The sequence below is a fragment of the Acomys minous genome, assembly GCF_964271855.1.
Source record: "Acomys minous genome assembly, chromosome: 3".
Lineage (NCBI taxonomy): Eukaryota > Metazoa > Chordata > Mammalia > Rodentia > Muridae > Acomys > Acomys minous.
Window position 1 is genome coordinate 29,738,016 of NC_140485.1, and position 19,022 is coordinate 29,757,037.

General features: G+C 41.2%; 1 protein-coding gene and 1 long non-coding RNA gene across 5 annotated transcripts in view; both read right to left on the bottom strand.

The window, feature by feature from the left end:
- Positions 1-140: 140 nt before the first annotated feature.
- LOC311594671 lies at positions 141-591 on the bottom strand. The gene is made up of 2 exons (XR_014778188.1): positions 469-591; positions 141-280 (listed from the first exon to the last, which is right to left on the bottom strand). It is a non-coding gene; the product is annotated as an uncharacterized lncRNA (long non-coding RNA).
- Positions 592-11,507: 10,916 nt separating this feature from the next.
- Positions 11,508-19,022, bottom strand: part of KNL1 (kinetochore scaffold 1) — a 58,728-nt gene continuing 51,213 nt past the window's right edge. For 3 of the 4 annotated variants that reach the window (XM_084776549.1, XM_084776548.1, XM_084776550.1), the window contains 5 exons: positions 16,796-16,864; positions 16,123-16,232; positions 14,844-14,962; positions 14,275-14,397; positions 11,508-12,789 (listed from right to left, as the gene is read on the bottom strand). In XM_084776549.1, coding sequence (XP_084632675.1) covers positions 12,690-12,789; positions 14,275-14,397; positions 14,844-14,962; positions 16,123-16,232; positions 16,796-16,864 — 521 coding nt within the window. In that variant the 3' untranslated portion in view covers positions 11,508-12,689. The remainder of the gene's footprint in view (positions 12,790-14,274; positions 14,398-14,843; positions 14,963-16,122; positions 16,233-16,795; positions 16,865-19,022) is intronic. The other variant, XR_014778185.1, reaches the window with a different exon arrangement.

The following is a 19,022-nucleotide window of genomic DNA, read 5'->3' on the forward strand; positions in this document are numbered from 1 at the left end:
CCTGCCTTATTAGGTCTACAGGCATGTGCCACCAGAGCTAGTTGTGGGGTGCAGTTGACAAAAGTTTTTGTATTGGACTTACTTTGTAGATCAGTCTGGCCGTGAATTTACAGAGTTCTGACTGTCTCTGCCTCCCGAAGTTTTTTTTTTTTTAAGATTTATTTTTTTATTAGTACACAGTGTTCTGCCTGCATGTGAGCTAGCAGGCCAGAAGAGGGCACCAGATCTCATAATAGATTTTGTGAACCACCAAGTGATTTCTGGGAATTGAACTCAGGACCTTTGTTTTTTGGTTTTTTTTTTTTTTTTTTTTGGTTTTTCGAGACAGGGTTTCTCTGTGTAGCCCTGGCTGTCCTGGACTCGCTTTGTAGACCAGGCTGGCCTCGAACTCACATTGATCCACCTGTCTCTGCCTCCCGAGTGCTGGGATTAAAGGCGTGCGCCACCACCGCCCGGCAAACTCAGGACCTTTGGAAGAACAGCCAGTGCTCTTAACCTCTGAGCCATCTCTCCAGCCCCTTACAAAAGTTTTTATTTTATCCTTATGCTATTGTTGTATCAAAGGATAGAGTTCAGGAGATGACAACAACAACACAACCCATTAAAAATTTTATTGTGCGCTGGGTGTGGTGGCGCACGCCTTTAATCCCAGCACTCGGGAGGCAGAGGCAGGTGGATAGCTGTGAGTTCGAGGCCAGCCTGGTCTACAAAGCGGGTCCAGGCCAGCCATGGCTACACAGAGAAACCCTGTCTTGAAAAACCAAAAAAAAAAAAATTATTGTGCATACATGAATGTGGGCCCTGTTGTGTGGAGAGCAGCAGACAACTTGACAGATTTTCCCCCTTCATTCTGTGTTGGAGATTGAACTCAGGCTGTCAGGATTGGTGACAGCTGCCATCTTCTACATGAAACTGAAAACATTTCAGGTGAGACAGAGGTTTGCACTAAATATTGCACAACAACAGAATAGTTCAGGAAGCATTTTGGTTGTAGAAATAAACTAAAATAGATAGCAGGTGAATAATGAGCTGCTTCTGGAAATGTAGAATTGGAATCTAGGCAAAACTAAGCTTAGAAACTAAAGAGCAAAGGATACTCATGGCTGTGAACCAAAGGTTTATCCCCAGAAGGCAAAGTGAGATAGAAAGTGGGAGCAGAAACAAAACAACTTATTTTGCATTCTGATGTTTCAGATCTTTCCAATTCTTCGCATGTCCAGCAGCATGTAGGCTTTTTGAGGTCAATGAATAATACAATCTAAAATAGAATGAGTGAACTAAATTCCATTTTTACAATGCTTAAACTAGTCTGAGTAGTTTTGTTTCTTCAAAAACAAACAAAAAAAATTAAGAACTTGGAAAAAAGATGACAAGTTCTTAACAGTAAAGAGTCAACTCATGAATATTCTTAACTGCAATCTTAGTGACTGTGGCTGGCCTCAAATTTGCTATGTAGCTGAAGATTACTTGGAAATTTGGGTTCTTCTGGATTTTGGGATTACTGGGTACTCACCACTGTGACTGGTGTGTGTGGTATTTAGGATCAAACTTTGTTCATGAAGTTAGGTAAGCACTCAACTGACCAACATCTGCAGTCAAATGACCTGAGATCCCAGAGAACCAAGCTCTAATCAAACCAGAATTAAGCCAGCAGGAATGTAATCTTTTCTCTGAAGAAACTGTTGTGGTTTTTTGGTTTTGGTTTTTGAAAGTAATATGTAGCCAAGGAAACAATCCTATGTGCTTAGCCTCCTGAATGCTGGGGTTAACACCCTACTTACCGAGCTAATATTTTGCAAAATCTGTATGACCAAATAGAATAACATTATTACATTCCAGGGGTTACAATGTAGACACATTCTTGAGGGTTCGTAATTCTGCCTCCCACAAATTGAAATAGACACAAGTACTAACAATTTAGTATATGATAACCAAGGTATTACAAGTCAATGGTGGCAGCCGGGCGTGGTGGTGCATGCCTTTAATCCCAGCACTTGGGAGGCAGAGGCAGGCGGATCGCTGTAAGTTTGAGGCCAGCCTGGTCTACAAAGTGAGTCCAGGACAGCCAAGGCTACACAGAGAAACCCTGTTTCGAAAAACCAAAAAAAAAAAAAAAAAAAAAAAAAAAAAAAAAGTCAATGGTGGCAAAATCTTATTAAATTGTGCTAGAAGAGTTGCATAGCTAGCCATCTTTTTGTTATTACTGTAACAAGGTCCCAGGCCTTAGCACGACTGATACCATGATGGAAGTTCCATTTAGGCCTTGGAAACCAACACATAGGCAGCAACACCTGCACAAAACAAATAACAAGTAACAACAACAAAAAACCAAAGACCACCTAATCCCTCAATGTCCATAAGAAAGTCCCTAAATATACAAATTTTGCTTTTTGTCTCATTCAGGTGTGTCAACCCAGAATGTAGTGTGTGTGTGTGTGCGTGTGTGTGCGTGCGCGCGCTAAAACCCCACCCTGAGAAAGGCTCAGGGTTGCACTTGGGTGGTCCTGAACACCCACTGTAGTTGCTAATATTTTCTGTTGGTTTGAATCTGCCCCAGTAGTCTTTTCCAGGAGATACCTCACAACGTATTTGGTGTGCACATCATGGTGCATTTATGTATAATGAATTATTCTGTATAAATTAATATAGAAATTTATTACAGTAGCAGTTTTCTTTAACCAGCTAGTTCTCCAGTGATTAGCACTGAGAGACTATGATTTATTATTAAGCTGTAGGCACTGTGCTGGGCAGATTCAGAGCTATTCTAACCATACTACACTTAAAATCCATATAAAATCCAATAACTTGACAATCTGATGACTCCTAGGTGGCTTCTGCTCCCTCAGTCTGTCCCCATGGGGGAATTCCCTTGACCTTGTGCCCCTAATCCATCCTATCCAGCTGCAGTCTCAGGCCTCTCCTGCTACATCTTCCCCTCCCTCTCCTCTTCATGTTTCATTGTCTCTGGACTGCGAGCCAGGGAACCTAAAGTCTGCCTACCTCTCTCCTGCCCAGTCACAGGGCTCAGCATGTTTATTAACCAATAAAGGATAACTGGGGAACATTCCTTACACTACATGGATACAGGAGTTGGTTCAACATTCATAGCAATGCACATGGGTGGTAACCACATCTCAGGGCACTGAAATCAGCATGTGACAACACATTGGTGCAGGTCAGAGTAAAAGTTACCAAAGTTGGTTCCTTCTTCCTACTTTGTGGGCCCCAAAGACTGAACTCAGGTCCATAGGCTTGGGGGCAAACACTTTTTTATTTGTTTGTTTGTTTTTGTTTTTCAAGACAGGATTTCTCTGTGTAGCTTTGGCTATCCTGAACTCAATCTGTAGACCAGCCTGGCCTCAAACTCAGAGATCCACCTGCCTCTGCCTCCCAGAGTGTTGGGATTACAGGAATGCACCACCACTGCTGTGCCCAGATAGCAAGACCACCCCAAAAGACCACCAGGACTCTATACCAATGCAATACACATGAGGACTCTAGCAGGGTTCTGGCTGGTCACCAACACAGTAATATCCAGAAAGAGCCTTGATCTCTGAGCTGAGGGTAAATTTATAGGCTCTTATCCCTCCCAGCGCCCCAAAGCAGAGTGTCCTAGCCTGGTAATCATCTATTGGTTGAGTAACATAAAGAGGTCGAACGTCTAGTGACAGGCTATAGAAAAAGGCACCAAAACCGCCCATGGCTTAGCTTTCTTCTCTTTGTTCACTACTTTGTCCAGGAAAGTATCTGGTTTCTTATTAACCCTATCTCTGGTGGGCAGGAAGGAATGTGGCTATAAAAATGGGTCTCTTATCAACTCTATCTCCAGTGGGACCCTTCAGGTCAGTAACTAGGCAACGCTATCTCTAGTGGGGCTCTTCTTTGCAGCTGGCCAGATTATCTCCTGTAGGCCTATTTCTTAACCTTTGCCCTTATAACCCTGAAATCCAATTTTAGTTCTTCTGGTATCTCAGCACGCCCTGCTGGAGGGTGGGGGACAGGGCAAGCACTCTACCTGCTCAGCCATTTTGCTGGCTTGCATAGCTGTCCGTGACATCAGTGGGCCAATTAAAAATGTAATTGTGAAACTAGAAAGATGGCTCAGAGGTTAAGAGCACAGACTGCTCTTCCAGAGGGTCTGAGTTCAAGTTGCAGCAACCACATGGTGGATCACAACCATCTATAATGTGATCTGATGCCCTCTTCTGGCCTGCAGGTGCAAATCAGGCCGAGTATTTGTATACGTAATTAAAAAAAAAAAATCTTACAAAAAGAATTTCATTTAAAAAATGTCATTGTGAAAAACAGAAAAGGGAGATTTAATACAATCACATAGGAAACAGGAACAAAGACATCCAGTAAGCTCTCAAGTCCATCTTTGGGGTGCTGACAGGAAATTTTGTTTAATTAGAAGGCAAAAGATATGCATAACAAAGATATCCTGGTTAGGATGTTAGTTCAACCCATCATTGACCCATTTTTGTCTAAATCCCAGTCTTTCTGGTGAGGTGGTCTGACAAGTTGTCAAAATTGGATAAAAACTCTTTATAAGAGAAACAATACCACTTCCCCACTCCCTCCAGCCTCTCTAGTTGACCTTTTCCTTTTTACTAGCATGAGACTCCTAGGGAAATTTCAATTTTGATGGCCTCGTTGATTCAATAGTCTGATAGCCATGAGAAGGGGCACAAATCATTTCTGTCAGTATAGTTACAACATGGGAAAACATTTAGGTTCTAGTTCATTATACTTTATGGTTAAAAATTTTCCAAACGTATCAAAGATATACATATAAAGCATTAAACAATCAATGTTCACTGGGCGTGGTGGCACTCTGGAGGCATAGGCAGGAGGATCTCTGTGAGTTCAAGGCCAGCCTGGTCTACAAAGAGTCCAGACCAACCAAGGCTACAAAGAGAAACCCTACCTTGAAAAACCACAGGGGTGCACACACACACACACACACACACATACACACACACACACACACACACGTATGTATGTATGTAGAAGAGCTTAGTTTGAGGCTAACCTCAGCTACATTGCAATTGTGGAAATGAAAGAAACAGCAAGGTCCAACACACATGGAAGGATCCCATTGCTTCTAGCCATTGCTTCCTTATAAGAGGGATGCTGAGTTCGGTGGACTTGATGGAAGGCAGTACTTCACTCTCTATCAGCTGTGGAGCCCACTCCAAGGGCTCATTCATACTGCGAGGCCTGCCCTGGCATCAGAGAGGGTGGCCACATTTGTGCTCTTGCTTTTCTATCTACTGGGCTCTCAGGTCAGGCTCAAAGCTGCTGCATCTTCACATGCCACATCTGGCTACTCAAAAGGTTGGATGAATAGTCAACTCCTAGGGGAGAAATGTGCACACCATACTATTTGGAGCAATCTTTATAGCTGTATCACTCACTATACTGCCATATCCATCCCTGATGCTCCCAAGGCTGCCAGGGATCAAGTAACAACTGGCCCTAACGTCTTCCGAAACCCAAGTATATGTTAGTGGGGACAAATCTGCAGTCCAACAGGAGGACCCCATTTGCCTGGAACTTTAGCCATCAGGGAAGCAACTGTTAATGTTTCCACCCCATAAGATCTTCATCCTCCTCAGGAACTAGCACAGTGAGAATTATAATGCCTCCCATTGCCCTTCTTCTTAGTGAACTACCATTCTGTCCCGAGGGCCTCTGGAAGAGGCTCACAAGCACAGCATTTGCCTGTGTTCTTTCTTTTTTTCAGACAGGGTGTCACTATGTAGCCGTGGCTGGCCTAGAACTTGGTATGTGAACAGGCTGACCTCAAACTCAGAGATCTCTCTGCTTCTGTCTCCTGAGTGCTAGAATTAGTGTATACACCACTGTGCCCAGCACATATTTTCAGAGGAAATTTTTACATTACACAGTAGTTTTGTTGTTTTGTGGTACTAGGGATAGAGCCCAGAGCTTTGTGCGTGTTAGGCTTTGCCACTGAGCTGCATCTCTAGCCTGTAGTATTTGACTCTCTTTGTTTTTGAGTCACTCTCACTATAGAGCCCCAACTGGTCTGGAACTTACTGTATAGACCAGGCTGGCCTCATATTCACAGGGAATACCTGTCTCTGTCTCTAACGTAGTGGTTATCAACCTTCCTAGTGGTGTGTCCCTTTTAATACAGTTCCTCATGTTGTGGTGGCTCCCAAACATAAATTTATTCATTGTTACTTCATAACTGTAATTTTGCTACTGTTATTAATCATAATGTAAGTATCTGATATGCAGAATATAGGTCATTTGACCCACACACAAAGGAGTTGAGACCCACAGGTTGAGAACCTCGGGTCTAGAGTGTTGAAATTAAAGATGTGCATCACTATGCTTGGCCTTTCAGATTTTTTTTTACTAGGAATTCTGGGTCAACACAAACCTTGTCACATTTGTTCTCTAATTTGTTTGGCAATATCCATGTGTTGCTCATATAACAGCTTGTAGGTGTGTGTCTATGGATGGAAGAACTTGACAAGGTGGCTGAATGACAATGAAAACTATAGCCACTGTGATTATAGGTTTGAGGATATTTTTGTCTGTCTGTTTGCTGTTAGTCTCATGTAGCCCAAACTTGCTATATTGCCAAGCATGACCCTGAACTTTTTGATATTCTGGATTCTACTTCATGAGTGCTGGGATTCCAGGTGTGCACCACCACAATAAGTTTAGGCAAATACTCAGGGTCACACCCAGAGGTTTACTCAGGAAAATGACAGCCACCCAGACACTGCAAGGTCTCCTGATTTTGATTGGCTTTGGCCTTAGTTACTGCCCAAATCCATACTGATACGATATAGAAGCAGCATTAAAGAGATTGTTTACAAGTTACTTTGCACATCATTTTTTGGGCCACCTTTTAATAGGGTCCCATCTCCCAGGAAGTTCTCTGCAAGCAACTCTTTCTATTCAGTCCTGTGGGGGGAGCGGGGAGAGACGTGGAAGGACTGTCTGAGGCCAAATGAAGTTCCCATGGCTTACAATACACCATTCTACCATGGCACAATAAGATTTTACATTTTTGTTAGATGTCAATTTTTATATTGTATGAATGTTTTGCCTGCATGTCTGTCTGTCTACCACATGTGTGCCTTGCCCCTGTGAAGGCTGGAAGAGAGCATCAGGGTTTCTCTTGTAGTCCTGACTGTCCTGGATGCGCTTTGTAGACCAGGCTAGCCTGGAACTCAGAGAGCTCCACCTGCCAATGATGGGATTAAAGGCATACACCACCTCACTCACCTAATTATTTTTGAGACAGCACCTGTTGGTTTTTCTTTCTTTTGTTTTTAAGGGTTTTTTTTTTTTTTTTTGGTTTTGTTTTGTTTTTGGAGACAGGGTTTCTTTATGTAATAGACTCTGGACTCACTTTATAGACCAGGCTGATCTTCAACTGCCTGGTCTACCTGCCTCTGCCTCCTGAGTCTGAGATTAAAGGTATGCACCACCATTCCCAGCTGAGACAGCAACTTTTCTATCAAGGCTGGCATAGAACTTGGTATGTAGGTGAAGATGACCTTTGAGGTTTCAAGTCCAAACATTATTGGCTTGTGATACCTCAAATGATTAACATTTTTTCTTTGCCTTTTCTTTTTAGTGATATTGAAGGTTAAACATAAGGTGTTGTATGTGTGTGCATATGAGGTTAATGCATTACCCTTGAACTATATCCCCAGTCTTTTTTCTTTTTTCTTAAAGATAAGAGTCTCACTAAGTTGCCCAGAGTGGGGCTGGAGAGATGGCTCAGTGGTTAACAGTGCCACCTGTTCTTCCAAAGGTCATGAGTTCAAGTCCCAGCAAGCACATGGTAGGTCACAATCCTCTATAATGTGATCTAACACCCTCTTCTGGCCTGCAGGTGAACATGCAAACAGAACATTGTATACATAATATTTTATTTAAGTTAGGCATCAATATGGTGACCTCACGGGAGCAGGGGATCACCAGGGTAAACCGGCCCAGGTCGGAAATGGAGCAGGTCAAAACTCCCGTGCTGATCAGTATTTTTAGTTTTTCAAGACAGAGTTTTTCTGTATAGCCTTAGCTGTCCTGGACTTGAACTCACAGCAATCCACCTGCCTCTGCCTCCTGAGTGCTGGGATTAAAGGTGGCGCTACTGCGCCCGACTATGTATACATAATAATAAATAAATAAATATTTAAAAAAATACTCGGGAGGCAGAGGCAGGCAGATCACTGTGAGTTCAAGGCCAGCCTGGTCTACAAGGCAAGTCCAAGACTGCCAAGGCTACACAAGAGAGACCCTGTCTCGGAAAAAAACAAATCAAACCAAACCAAACAAAATAAAACAAACCAAAAAATGTTGCCCAGACTGGCTTGAAAATTATTTTATAGCCCAAATTAGCCTTAGATATATGATATTTCTCCTTCAAAATTAAAGATCTGTACCAGCAGGCACCTCTATAAAATATGTTGCTGTTAATTTAAAAGTATGTCCTAAAAATGTTTATTGTTAGGCTTATATTATTACAGAGGCATTCTCTAACGCACTTTCACAATCAATAAAGACACAGACATCTGATATAGTTCAGGCCTTCTCACTGGGACATGGCAACTGCCTTCCATTCTCTCCCAGCCTCCATCCCACACCATCTGCTTCCTATAGTTCCTACTGGGACCTCCAGTCCATAATCCTAAAACACTCGCTAATGTTGTTCATCTGAGCTGTTTCTTCCCATGTGGAACTTCGGAGTTCCTCCTCTTAGCCTACCTGGCTCTTTCCTCCTCCATGGCAATCCTCTTCCTTCTTCCTCCTGTGGTACCTGTCTGCTTCTCCTTCCTAAGATCTTTCTCCCCCCTCAAAACAAACAAACAAACAAATAAACAAGCAAACGACTCTTGAACGTTCACTCAGCCCCTTTCTTCTGCGCTGCCCAGGTATGTGTGTAGGCCCTTTATTCGGCCAATCAGGGAGGCAAGGTTCCACAGCAATACTTGGGGTACATGAGAGTGTGCTCATGAGGGAAGCAACTAGATCTTAGGAGCCAGTAATTAGTATCAAACTACATAGCACCATACAAACCTCCGACAAAAATACATTTTTTTTGTTTGCTTGTTTGTCTTGTTTTTTGAAACACGGTTTCTCTGTGTGGCCCTAGTTATCCTAGAACTCTATTCTGTAGAAGAGGCTGGTGTCTTGAATTCAGAGATGTAAATGTTTTTATTTCCCCAGAGGATGGGATGAGAGCTGTACTCAAGCTTTACGAAAACATGGCTTGGGTTAAGCCTAGAGCGTTTCTATCCAACTATCCCTAGGCCTTTACAGCTGGAAGCATCTAACCTCCGTACAATCTAATCTTCTGCAAGCCCAGACCTTGAAGACTTCAGCTTCTAGCCTCTGTCTGCTAACCTAGGCCTAGAATGTTTTCAGCTTTTGAGACTTACTACTGAATAAGCTCACCCTAACTCTTTCTATGGCTGGCTGGTTTAACTCAGCTCTTCTTGCTTAAACTGCTCTCCAATCTGACTGATTCAAATTGGCTTCTCACTGAGTTGCTCTGCTTGGAAAAACTGCCTCTGAACTCTATGAACTGAACTGCATCAACTCAACTGCACTGTACTGTACTCTTGAACTCTACTGTGCTGTCTCCACCAATTGTCCTGCTCTCTTTCTTCTCTTTCCTATCTGTTCTCATGAGCATTGGGTGTATCCTATTTCTGACTCACTCTGTCAAATCTTTCTTTGATTCGTCACATTGTCTGCCCCTCAATTAGCTGTCACTTTGAAACATGGTTGCTTCCTTCTACAAACTAATCTTACCTTCGTTGTTAGGGATTAAAGGTGTGAACTAAAGGTATATCTGTATTCCAGCCAGTTATACTGTAATACAGGGCATGGCTCTGCATTTCAGCCAGATCATATAGAAGGGCTTTGAATGTGATCCCTTACCAGAGCAGTCTGTTGCTGGATTAAAATTCCTCTACCAGGGATCCACCTGCCTCTGCCTCTGCCTCCTGAGTGCTAGGATTAAAGGCATGTACCACTGACAAGGGTGAAAATACCCGTCTTAAAAAGGACTTTTGCCTCCTGTGTATGAGTATTTTGATGGATGTAAGCATGTGTGCCTTGTGCATACCCACTGCTCATGGGGGCCAGAAGAGGGCATGGGATATCCTAGATAAAGAGTTACAGACAGTTGTGAGGTACCACGTGGGTACTGGGAAGTAACTGTAAGAGCAGCAAATGTTCTTTGTTTTCTCTCTGGGATGAGGTTTCTCTGTGTAGTCCTTGAACTTACTCTGTAGACCAGGTTGTCCTTGAACTCAGAGATTCACCTGTTTCTCCCTCCTCAGTACTGGGATTAAAGGCGCCAGGCACACGCAGCAAGTGTTCCTAACTACTGAGCCACCTCTCCAGCTCCACTATAAAATAATCTTTTTTTCTTTTTAAAGATTTGTTTATTTTATCTATGAGTGCTATATCTGCATGTACACCTGCATGCCAGAAGAGGGCATCAGATCTCAGTGTAAATGGTTGTGAGCCACCATGTGGCTGCTTGGAACTGAATTCAGGACCTCTGGAAGAACAAACAGTGCTCTTAACCGCTGAGCCATCTCTCCAGCCCTAAAATACTCTTAATAGAGATACTAATTATAAAGGATTTCAAGTAATCAATGGACTTTAATAATGCATTCAAAATGAGTAAAAGAAAAACTTAGAAAATATAAAAATTGCCATAAGTATGCACATAAGGAAGCACAAACACCTATATAAACATAATTATATATACTCTAAAGCCAAGAAACCAGATACCATCATTGTAAGCCAAATCATTCTTAGAGCAGTTGTTCAAGTTTAATATATATATATTAAAACAAAACAAAAACAAAACAAAAAAACAAAACACCCCTCTGCTGGGCGTGGTGGCACATGCCTGTAATCCCAGTACTCGGGAGGCAGAGGCAGGTGAATCACTGTGAGTTCGAGGCCAGCCTGGCCTACAAAGTGAGTCCAGGACTGCCATACACAGAGAAACCCTATCTTGAGAACAAAAACAAAAATAAAACAACAACAATAGAAAAACCCTCTAATTTTTAGACATATAAGAGAAAAATAACTCCAGTAAGAAGAATAAATTAAACTTCATGGGAAACAGACTATATTGATGACTTTATAAGTTTTTTTATGGCTATCTAGGGCTTAAATTTTAAGTTAAAAATTTTTTGTGTTGATTTTTGAAAGAGAGTGTTTGATCTTTTGATGTATAGAACAGAAGTGAAAACTAGCAAAAATGTAATATAACAACATTTGTGGGACTAAAAGGACTTTACACTGATATAAAAAGTAAAAATTTAAGAAATTAATTATAAAATGTAAACATAGTTTAAAATTAAATATAAAAGAAACAAAAGTTACCATGATTAGGATTTGACTAGCATTCAGGGAAAAGTCCTTTCACATTCATTTTTTGTATATGAGAAAAATGTGGTCTCAGGAAGCAATAGTTTTATATTTTTTTGTTGTTGTTGTTGTTTTTTTTGGAGACAGGGTTTCTCTGTGTAGCCTAGCTGGCCTGGACTTACTTTGTAGACCAGGCTGGCCTTGAACTCACAGAGTCTGCCTCTGCCTCTCTGAGTGCTGGAATTACAGGCATGCACCAATGTGCCCTGGTAGCACTAATTCTTTTTATGATTGTGAGAAACTAGTGATGCAATGTGATATTGTCACTATTTAATTTAAAAAAAAACTGAATTTACAACATATATCACAAATATAAAAATTCAAATATTTACATAATTTATCAAAACAAAATGAATGAAATTTTCTTACAAAGAACATACTTAAGATAACACTAATAAACACTGAAAAGAAAATAACAAGACTCTCAAGAAAAGATGACAAACATTCCAATAGCGCTGTTTCTGCTTTCTCTTTACAGCACCTCTGAAATGGAGAAGGATGTGGATAGATACGTTCTTTTGTTTTTATTGAGACAAATCTCACTCACTATGTTGACCATGCTGGTCTTGAAGTCAGGAAGTCCAGTGATCCTCCGGTTTCAGGCTTCTGAGTAGCTGGGGTCATCAGTATGTACCAACACAAGCTGACAGACATGTTTCTGCTCTAGACATATGTGCTAGGCAAAAGCCATAAATACACAGCTCTAAATAGGAGGAAATGATTAATCTTTGTGTTAGTCGTCCTAACTAAAGGTTCCTCTTAAAAGTTACTCCTTAGAGCTTGTATTAAGGCAAAAAGCACTTTTTTGGGGAGGGGATATTAAATCTAGGGCTTCATACAAACAAGATAAATGCTCTATCAGTGAGCTACATTGGGGAAATTTCTCACCTGTTCAATTACTTAACCTTGGGTTTAAGAGTAAATGAGTTGATAACATGTTATTTGAGACCTCATTTTTTTTTACAAGGTATTTAAAACTAATGATACAAATTAACTATGATATCATCAGGAGGAATTTTTCAAGTTTTATATGTTAAGACAATAGTGACTATGAAGCATCATTTAAGTACTTTTTCTATTCGTCTATTTTTTGACCAGGTCTCATAGACAGTCCAGACTAGCCTTGATCTTGTAATCTTCTCTCACCTAAGTCCTGAGGTTACAAGAGTTCAGCTCTATGCCGGGGTGAACACATTTTTCCTTAGCTGTGACAGCTGTGATCTGAGAGTCTTATGGCAAAAGTTTTAGTCCTTAAGAAGATCTTGGTAAATTTGCTTAACTATAGTCTTCAGGTAGTTGTCTCCCAAGGGCACTTTAGAGATAACGGCAGCAATTTCATCGTGGCTGGAAAAGACAAAAGGTATTACTCTTCCTGTGTACTCATGTCCTTGGGTACATTCTCTTAAGTTCTTAAGAAGTACAAATGGATATTACTAGAAATAAGCAGAACTTAGAAACTGTATTCTAAAATAAAGCCAAATAACCAATTCTATATATAACTGCAAAGTATCCTAGACCTGGTTGCTTTTGTTGTTGTTTGTGTAGAGATTAAACTTGGGCTCTTGTAGAGGCTAGGTAAGCACTCTATCACTTGGCTATTTCTTTCTTTCTTTCTTTCTTTCTTTCTTTCTTTCTTTTTTTCTTTCTTTCTTTCTTCCTGGAGACAGGTTTCTCTGTGTAGCCCTGACTGTCCTGGACTTGCTTTGTCTTGGACCCTGCTACTTGGCTGTATCTCCAAACCCCCTAGTTGATTTAAAAAAAAAAAGACTTTATTTTTAACTATGTATATCTGTGTGTATCGGAATGTGCACATGAGAGGGCAGGAACTGGAGCAAGCCAGAAGAGGGCATTGAGTCCCGCTGGAGTTAGAACTGTAGGTGGTTGTAGGCTGCCCTATATGGGTGCTAGGAACTAAACCCAGGACTTCTGGAGGAACAGCAAGCATCTTAACTACTGTGCCATCTCTCTAGTCTCTATCCCACTTCCACCACCATGCTTTCGTCTAGGTGCATGTGCACCACCTGTACGTGTGTGTGTGTGTGTGTGTGTGTGTGTGTGTGTGTGTGTGTGTGTATAGACAAAGTATGTCTTCCTTAGTTGTTCTCCAACTTATTTTTTGAGACAGGTCATTTGCTGATTGGCTAGACTGGCTAGCAAGTGACTTTCAGGTTCCAGATATCTTTTTTTGTTTTGGGTTTTGAGACACAGTTTCATGGTGTAGCCTTGACTAACTTAGTCTCACTCTGTAGATCAGGCTGGAGGCAGTGGCAGGAAGAGCTCTGAGGCCAGCTTGGTCTACAGAGTGAGTTCCAAACCAGCCAGGGCTTTTACACAGAGAAACCCTGTATTGAAAAACAAAACAAAGAGAGCTGGAGAGATGGCTCAGAGACTAAGAGCACTGGCTGCTCTTCCAAAGGTCCTGAGTTCAATTCCCAGCAAACACATAGTGACTCCCAATCATCTATAATGAGATCTGGTGTCCTCTTCTGGTGTGCAGGAGTACATGTAGGCAGAACACTATAAACATGATAAATAAATCTTTAAAAGAAAGAAAGAAAGAAAGAAAGAAAGAAAGAAAGAAAGAAAGAAAGACAAAGCAAAAAGAAAAACAAAAGAAAGAAAAACTGAAGCCATCTTAAAAGATTGGACTCCAGCATTCACTGTGACAGTAATAAGACCACTCTAAAAAACAAATCCTGGAAGAGGAAATCAGAAAGAAGTGATACTTATCTCTTAATGTATTTGCTGACACTGTCAAGGGACATCGGAATGAAGTAAGAAGAGTACAAAAAGTAACTGGAACTCTCACCGAGCTGGATGTTTACCTACCCAGTGTTCCCAAGGTGATTTTGAATGGTGAATGGTAGTGGGACCAAGGGATAATGGGCTGAGAAAGACAAAGTTATCTCAAACTTTGCAAATGCTGCAGAACTGGAGAATAAAAGTGCCAATCTGTGAAAGACAAAACCCACAATTAAAAAGATAAAACCAATATAGTTAAAGACACAAAGATATTTTCTTTTGTACTTGCATAACAAACTTAGGTGACTATTATTTTTTTGTCCTTATCAAATAAAAAAGAAGGTAAATCATTTGGAGTAAGATGTAATAGTTACTTGCTCAGAGGAGAGAGAGATTATACAGGTATGCACATGCTCAATATGTGTGGAGGTCAACATCTTGGGGAATGATCCTTAGCCACCTTCCACCTTTTGTTTTAGGCAGAGTCTCTCAAAGGTCTGGATTGTCACCAAATGCTAGGCTCGTGATCACATCACCCCTACTAAAATGACCTCAGACTTCTAGCCTCCAGAACATTAAGTAAGTTAGGTTTCCGCTATTTAAGCCACTCAATTTATAATACTTTATTATAAAAGATCCAGGGAACTGATACTCACTTAGTATTATTCACACTTATATCCATTAGGCTATAATTTGGCCCCCATCTCTTTAAAAATTCAATCTCCTCTCCAAGAAGCCTGCAATGGTTCACTACAAGTGAGAGTTCTTGAAGCATCTAGAAAAAGAAATGACTTTGTGAATGTGTGTGTGTGTATGAAAATATCATACCAAAACACCATCTTTTGGGGTTTAGGGATGAAGCTCGGTTAGGAGTTCAGGCCTGTGGCTGGAGAATAGTTAAAGGGACTGGCTACATTTTCAGAGGACTTGGTTCGAATCCTAGCACCAATATGAGGGCCAATGATCATGAGGGGAATCTGATGTCCTCTTCTGGCCTCCTCAGACAATCAATACATATGGTACACAGACATATATGCAGGCAAAACACCTGTATACATAAAATAAATCTTTAAAACAAAAATAAAGAGCCTGAGCATAGCATGCAAAAGCCCAGGATTTGATCCCTAGCACTGTATAAATGAGTCAGGGTAGTGAATGGCCGTAATCCTGGCACTTGAGCAGCAGTGAAGGCAAGTAGATCAAAAGTTCATGGTTGGGGCTGGAGAAGTGGCTCAGAGGTTAAGATCACTGACTTCTCTTCCAGAGGTCCTGAGTACAATTCCCAGCACCCACATGGTCGCTCATAGCCATCTATAATGTGATCTGATGCCCTCTTCTGGCATACAGGTGTACATGCAGATAAAGCACTCATACTAATTCCAGCACTCTGGGTTGCAGAGGTAGGCAGATTTCTGTGAGTTTGAGGCCAGCCTGGTCTGCAAAGCTAGTCCAGGACAGCAAGGACTACACAGAGAAACCCTATCTCGAAAAACAAAAACAACAACAAAAAAGTTCATGGTTATCTTTGATAAATCAGATGAGGCTACTGAGACCCTGTCTCAAAACAAAATCATGAAACAACACCCACATTATTTTGAATGTGAGCTAAAAATGTTAATTAAAAAGGAAAACCACTACATGCCTTTAAACCAAGCACTCAGAATGCAGAGACAGATGGATTTCTGAGTTTAAGGCCAGCCTAGTCTACAGAGTGAGTTCCAGGACAGCCACATACAAACAAATTAGAAAAAAAAAGAAAAGAAAAGAAGGAAAAAGAAAGCAAACTTTTTGATGCTTAATGGCTATTATAATCCCCACAATGTTAAATGACTGAATATATTTATAATTTTAGGATACTATTATATATGTAAAACTTCATCTGCTATTTGGGACAAATAGGGCAAGATTTCCTTTAAATGCTTCACCAGACTTTACCTGAGGTACTTGATGCTGGGTTGTGCATTTCTTCTTCCAGGACCCCTGCTCCTCAATGTATTTAAAAATAAGCTTATGAACCAAAAGGGAGGAAGGAGGAGCTTTATCTTCTGAAGGGAAAAAAAAAATCAAAATAAGGGTATTATTTATTCATATATTTTATTAAGATATGAATATTATATTTCATAAGCTAGAACTATTTTCAAACTAGATGTCTACATATTTATTTTTCATTTTCAAAAAATATATTGTGGTTATATCTGGCATTCTATAAGGCTTTAAGCCTGAACATATATAGCCATGTTTTGTGAAAGCATACATTTAAATGGAACACATTTCTGAGTTCAAATCTAGGCTTTCTTTACTTTCTAAGTAATTGTAAGCATCTGTATTTCTTAACTAGTAAGACAGAAAATATCTAGTCATAGCACTGATAGAAGTAATATAAGTGTGTGGTATAGACCAAGTATATATAGTGCTAATTTCAAATATAGAAATAACTATTATTAATCACTGTTTGATATCTAAAAGTATCAGAATTATTCCTTTTAAAATTTACTCAATATTTAGAATACTATTCAAGCAGTTTTATGTCTAAAGCACATTTTAAGGACAAATTATTATACCTAAAAATTACCAACAAAATTTAGAGGTTGAAATGTTTCAAACTTACCATCTAACAGAGACTGAAATTTGAGCTCATTAATCTTCCTGTAAGCCTTGTCCAAGAAAGGGAGGCCAACTAAGGAGAACCAGAAAAAGAGGTTTTTCTTTCTCTCCTCTCTCACTGCCTCTTCCCCCTACCCCTGTCTTGGCAGAATCTTACATAGCCTATGCTGGCCTCAAAATCATACGTAGCTGAGGGTAGCCCTGGAGTTTAGATTCTCTTGCGCTCATTTCATCTCTTGAATTATAGGCACATATTATCATACCTGGTTTATGTAGTTTGGGGGACTGAACCCAGGGCTTTCATGAATGCTAGGCAAGCATTCTAGGAACAGAGCTATATTCCCAGTCATAAATATTTTTTTCTACTTTAGAATTGTATTCTTTTAGAGTAGTAGGATCCTTTTCATAGGCAGCTGAAGGTTTATCTTGACTCATGTTATTCTCTGTATATGGTAAAGGCTCCTCTGATATCATTCAATAATGTTGATTTACTAGGCCTTTGAAAGAAATCAAAGGGTAGAACATGACTTTTGGTTGTTGTTTTGTTTTTTGAGACAGGGTTTCTCTGTGTAACAGAGTCCATGGCTATCCTCAAACTTGCTCTGTAGACCAGCCTGGTCTCAAACTCACAGAGATCTGCCTTCCTCTGCTTCCCTAGTACTGAGATCAAAGGCATGTGCCACTATGTCTGGTTCACTTCCCCCGCCCCTTTTTTTAAAGTTTTATTTTTTTATTATTATGTCTACAGTGCTCTGCCTGCATATAGCCCCGCAGGCCAGAAGAGGGCACCAGATCACATTATATATGGCTGTGAGCCACCATGTGCTTGCTGGGAATTGAACTCTGGACCTCTGGAAAAGCAGTCAGTGCCCTTAACTGCTGAGCCATCTTTCCAGCCCACTTTTTCCCCTTTTTAAAGAAACTTTAGACTAGGGTATATCTTCAGTTTTGTTCATCACTATTATTATTATTTATTTACATTACATCTCAATTGTAATTCCCTCGCTCTTATCTTCCTGTTCCCGCCCTCCCTCCCTCTTCCACCCTATTCCCCTCCCTCAGACCTCTGACCGGTGGGGTCCTCCTTCCCCACCATCTGACCACAGCCTATCAGGTCTCATCTGGATAGCCTGCATCCCCTTCCTCTGTGTTCCCATGAGGCCTCTCCACTAAGGGTCAGCAATCAAATCGCAGGCACCAGAGTTCCTGTCAGAGGCTGTCCCCTGCTCTTCCCTCCTCTTCTCCATGTGGAGAATGAGCTGTCCATTGGCTACATCTGAACGGGGGGGGGGGGGGGGGGGGAAGGGGAGGGTGGGTGGGGATGGTGGTCAGGGGGAGAAGGAGGGGCATCTAGGTTCTTTGCTTGCAATGTCCTTGGTTGGTGCATCAGTTTGTGCAGGCCGCCTGGATCCAGATCCGCCAGCCTTGCGGAGCTTCTGACCCTGACCATCCGCCTCCTTTCCATCCCCTATCTCTTCCATACAACTTGCAGCTCTTAACCAAGAGTCATGCTTTGAGTCTCAGTATCTGTCCTGATCTCCTGCTGGGTGGAGTCTCTCAGAGGACATCTATGTTGGGCTAATATCCACTTATAAATGACTATATACCATGCATGTCTTTCTGGGTTTGGGTTACCTCACTCAGGATGATTATCACTAGTTCTGTTCCTTTTTTTTTAAAGACAAGTTCTTTCTATGTACCTCTGGCTGTCCTGGAACTCATATAGCAGGCTGGCCTTAAACTCACAGAGACCCTGTCTCTACCTCTTGAGTGCTAGGATTAAAGGCATGTACTACCATGCCTGCCTTCAGACTTGGTTATAAAAATCCAATTTATGAGGCAGGTGTGGTGACACATGTCGTTGATCCTAGTACTCTGGGAGTAGTCAGGCAAATCTAAATCTGAGCCTAGCCTGGTCTACAGAGTGAGGTTTTGTTGTTGTTGTTTTGGGTTTTTGTTGTTGTTTTGGGTTTTTGTTTTTGTTTTTGAGATAAAGAGTCTCTGTGTAATAGCCCTAGCTGTCGTGGAACTCAGAGATTCAAATGCCCCTGCCTCCCAAGTGCTGGGACTAAAGGTGTGCATCACCATGCCCTGCGTTACAGATGGGTTTTAGCGTAGCCACTGCCGCACAGAGAGCTTGTCTTCATAAACCAAATAACAACCCCTGGTTCCCACTCAACCCCCATCCCCAATTTCTTGGGAAAATAAAAATACAAGATGGAAGGGGGAAA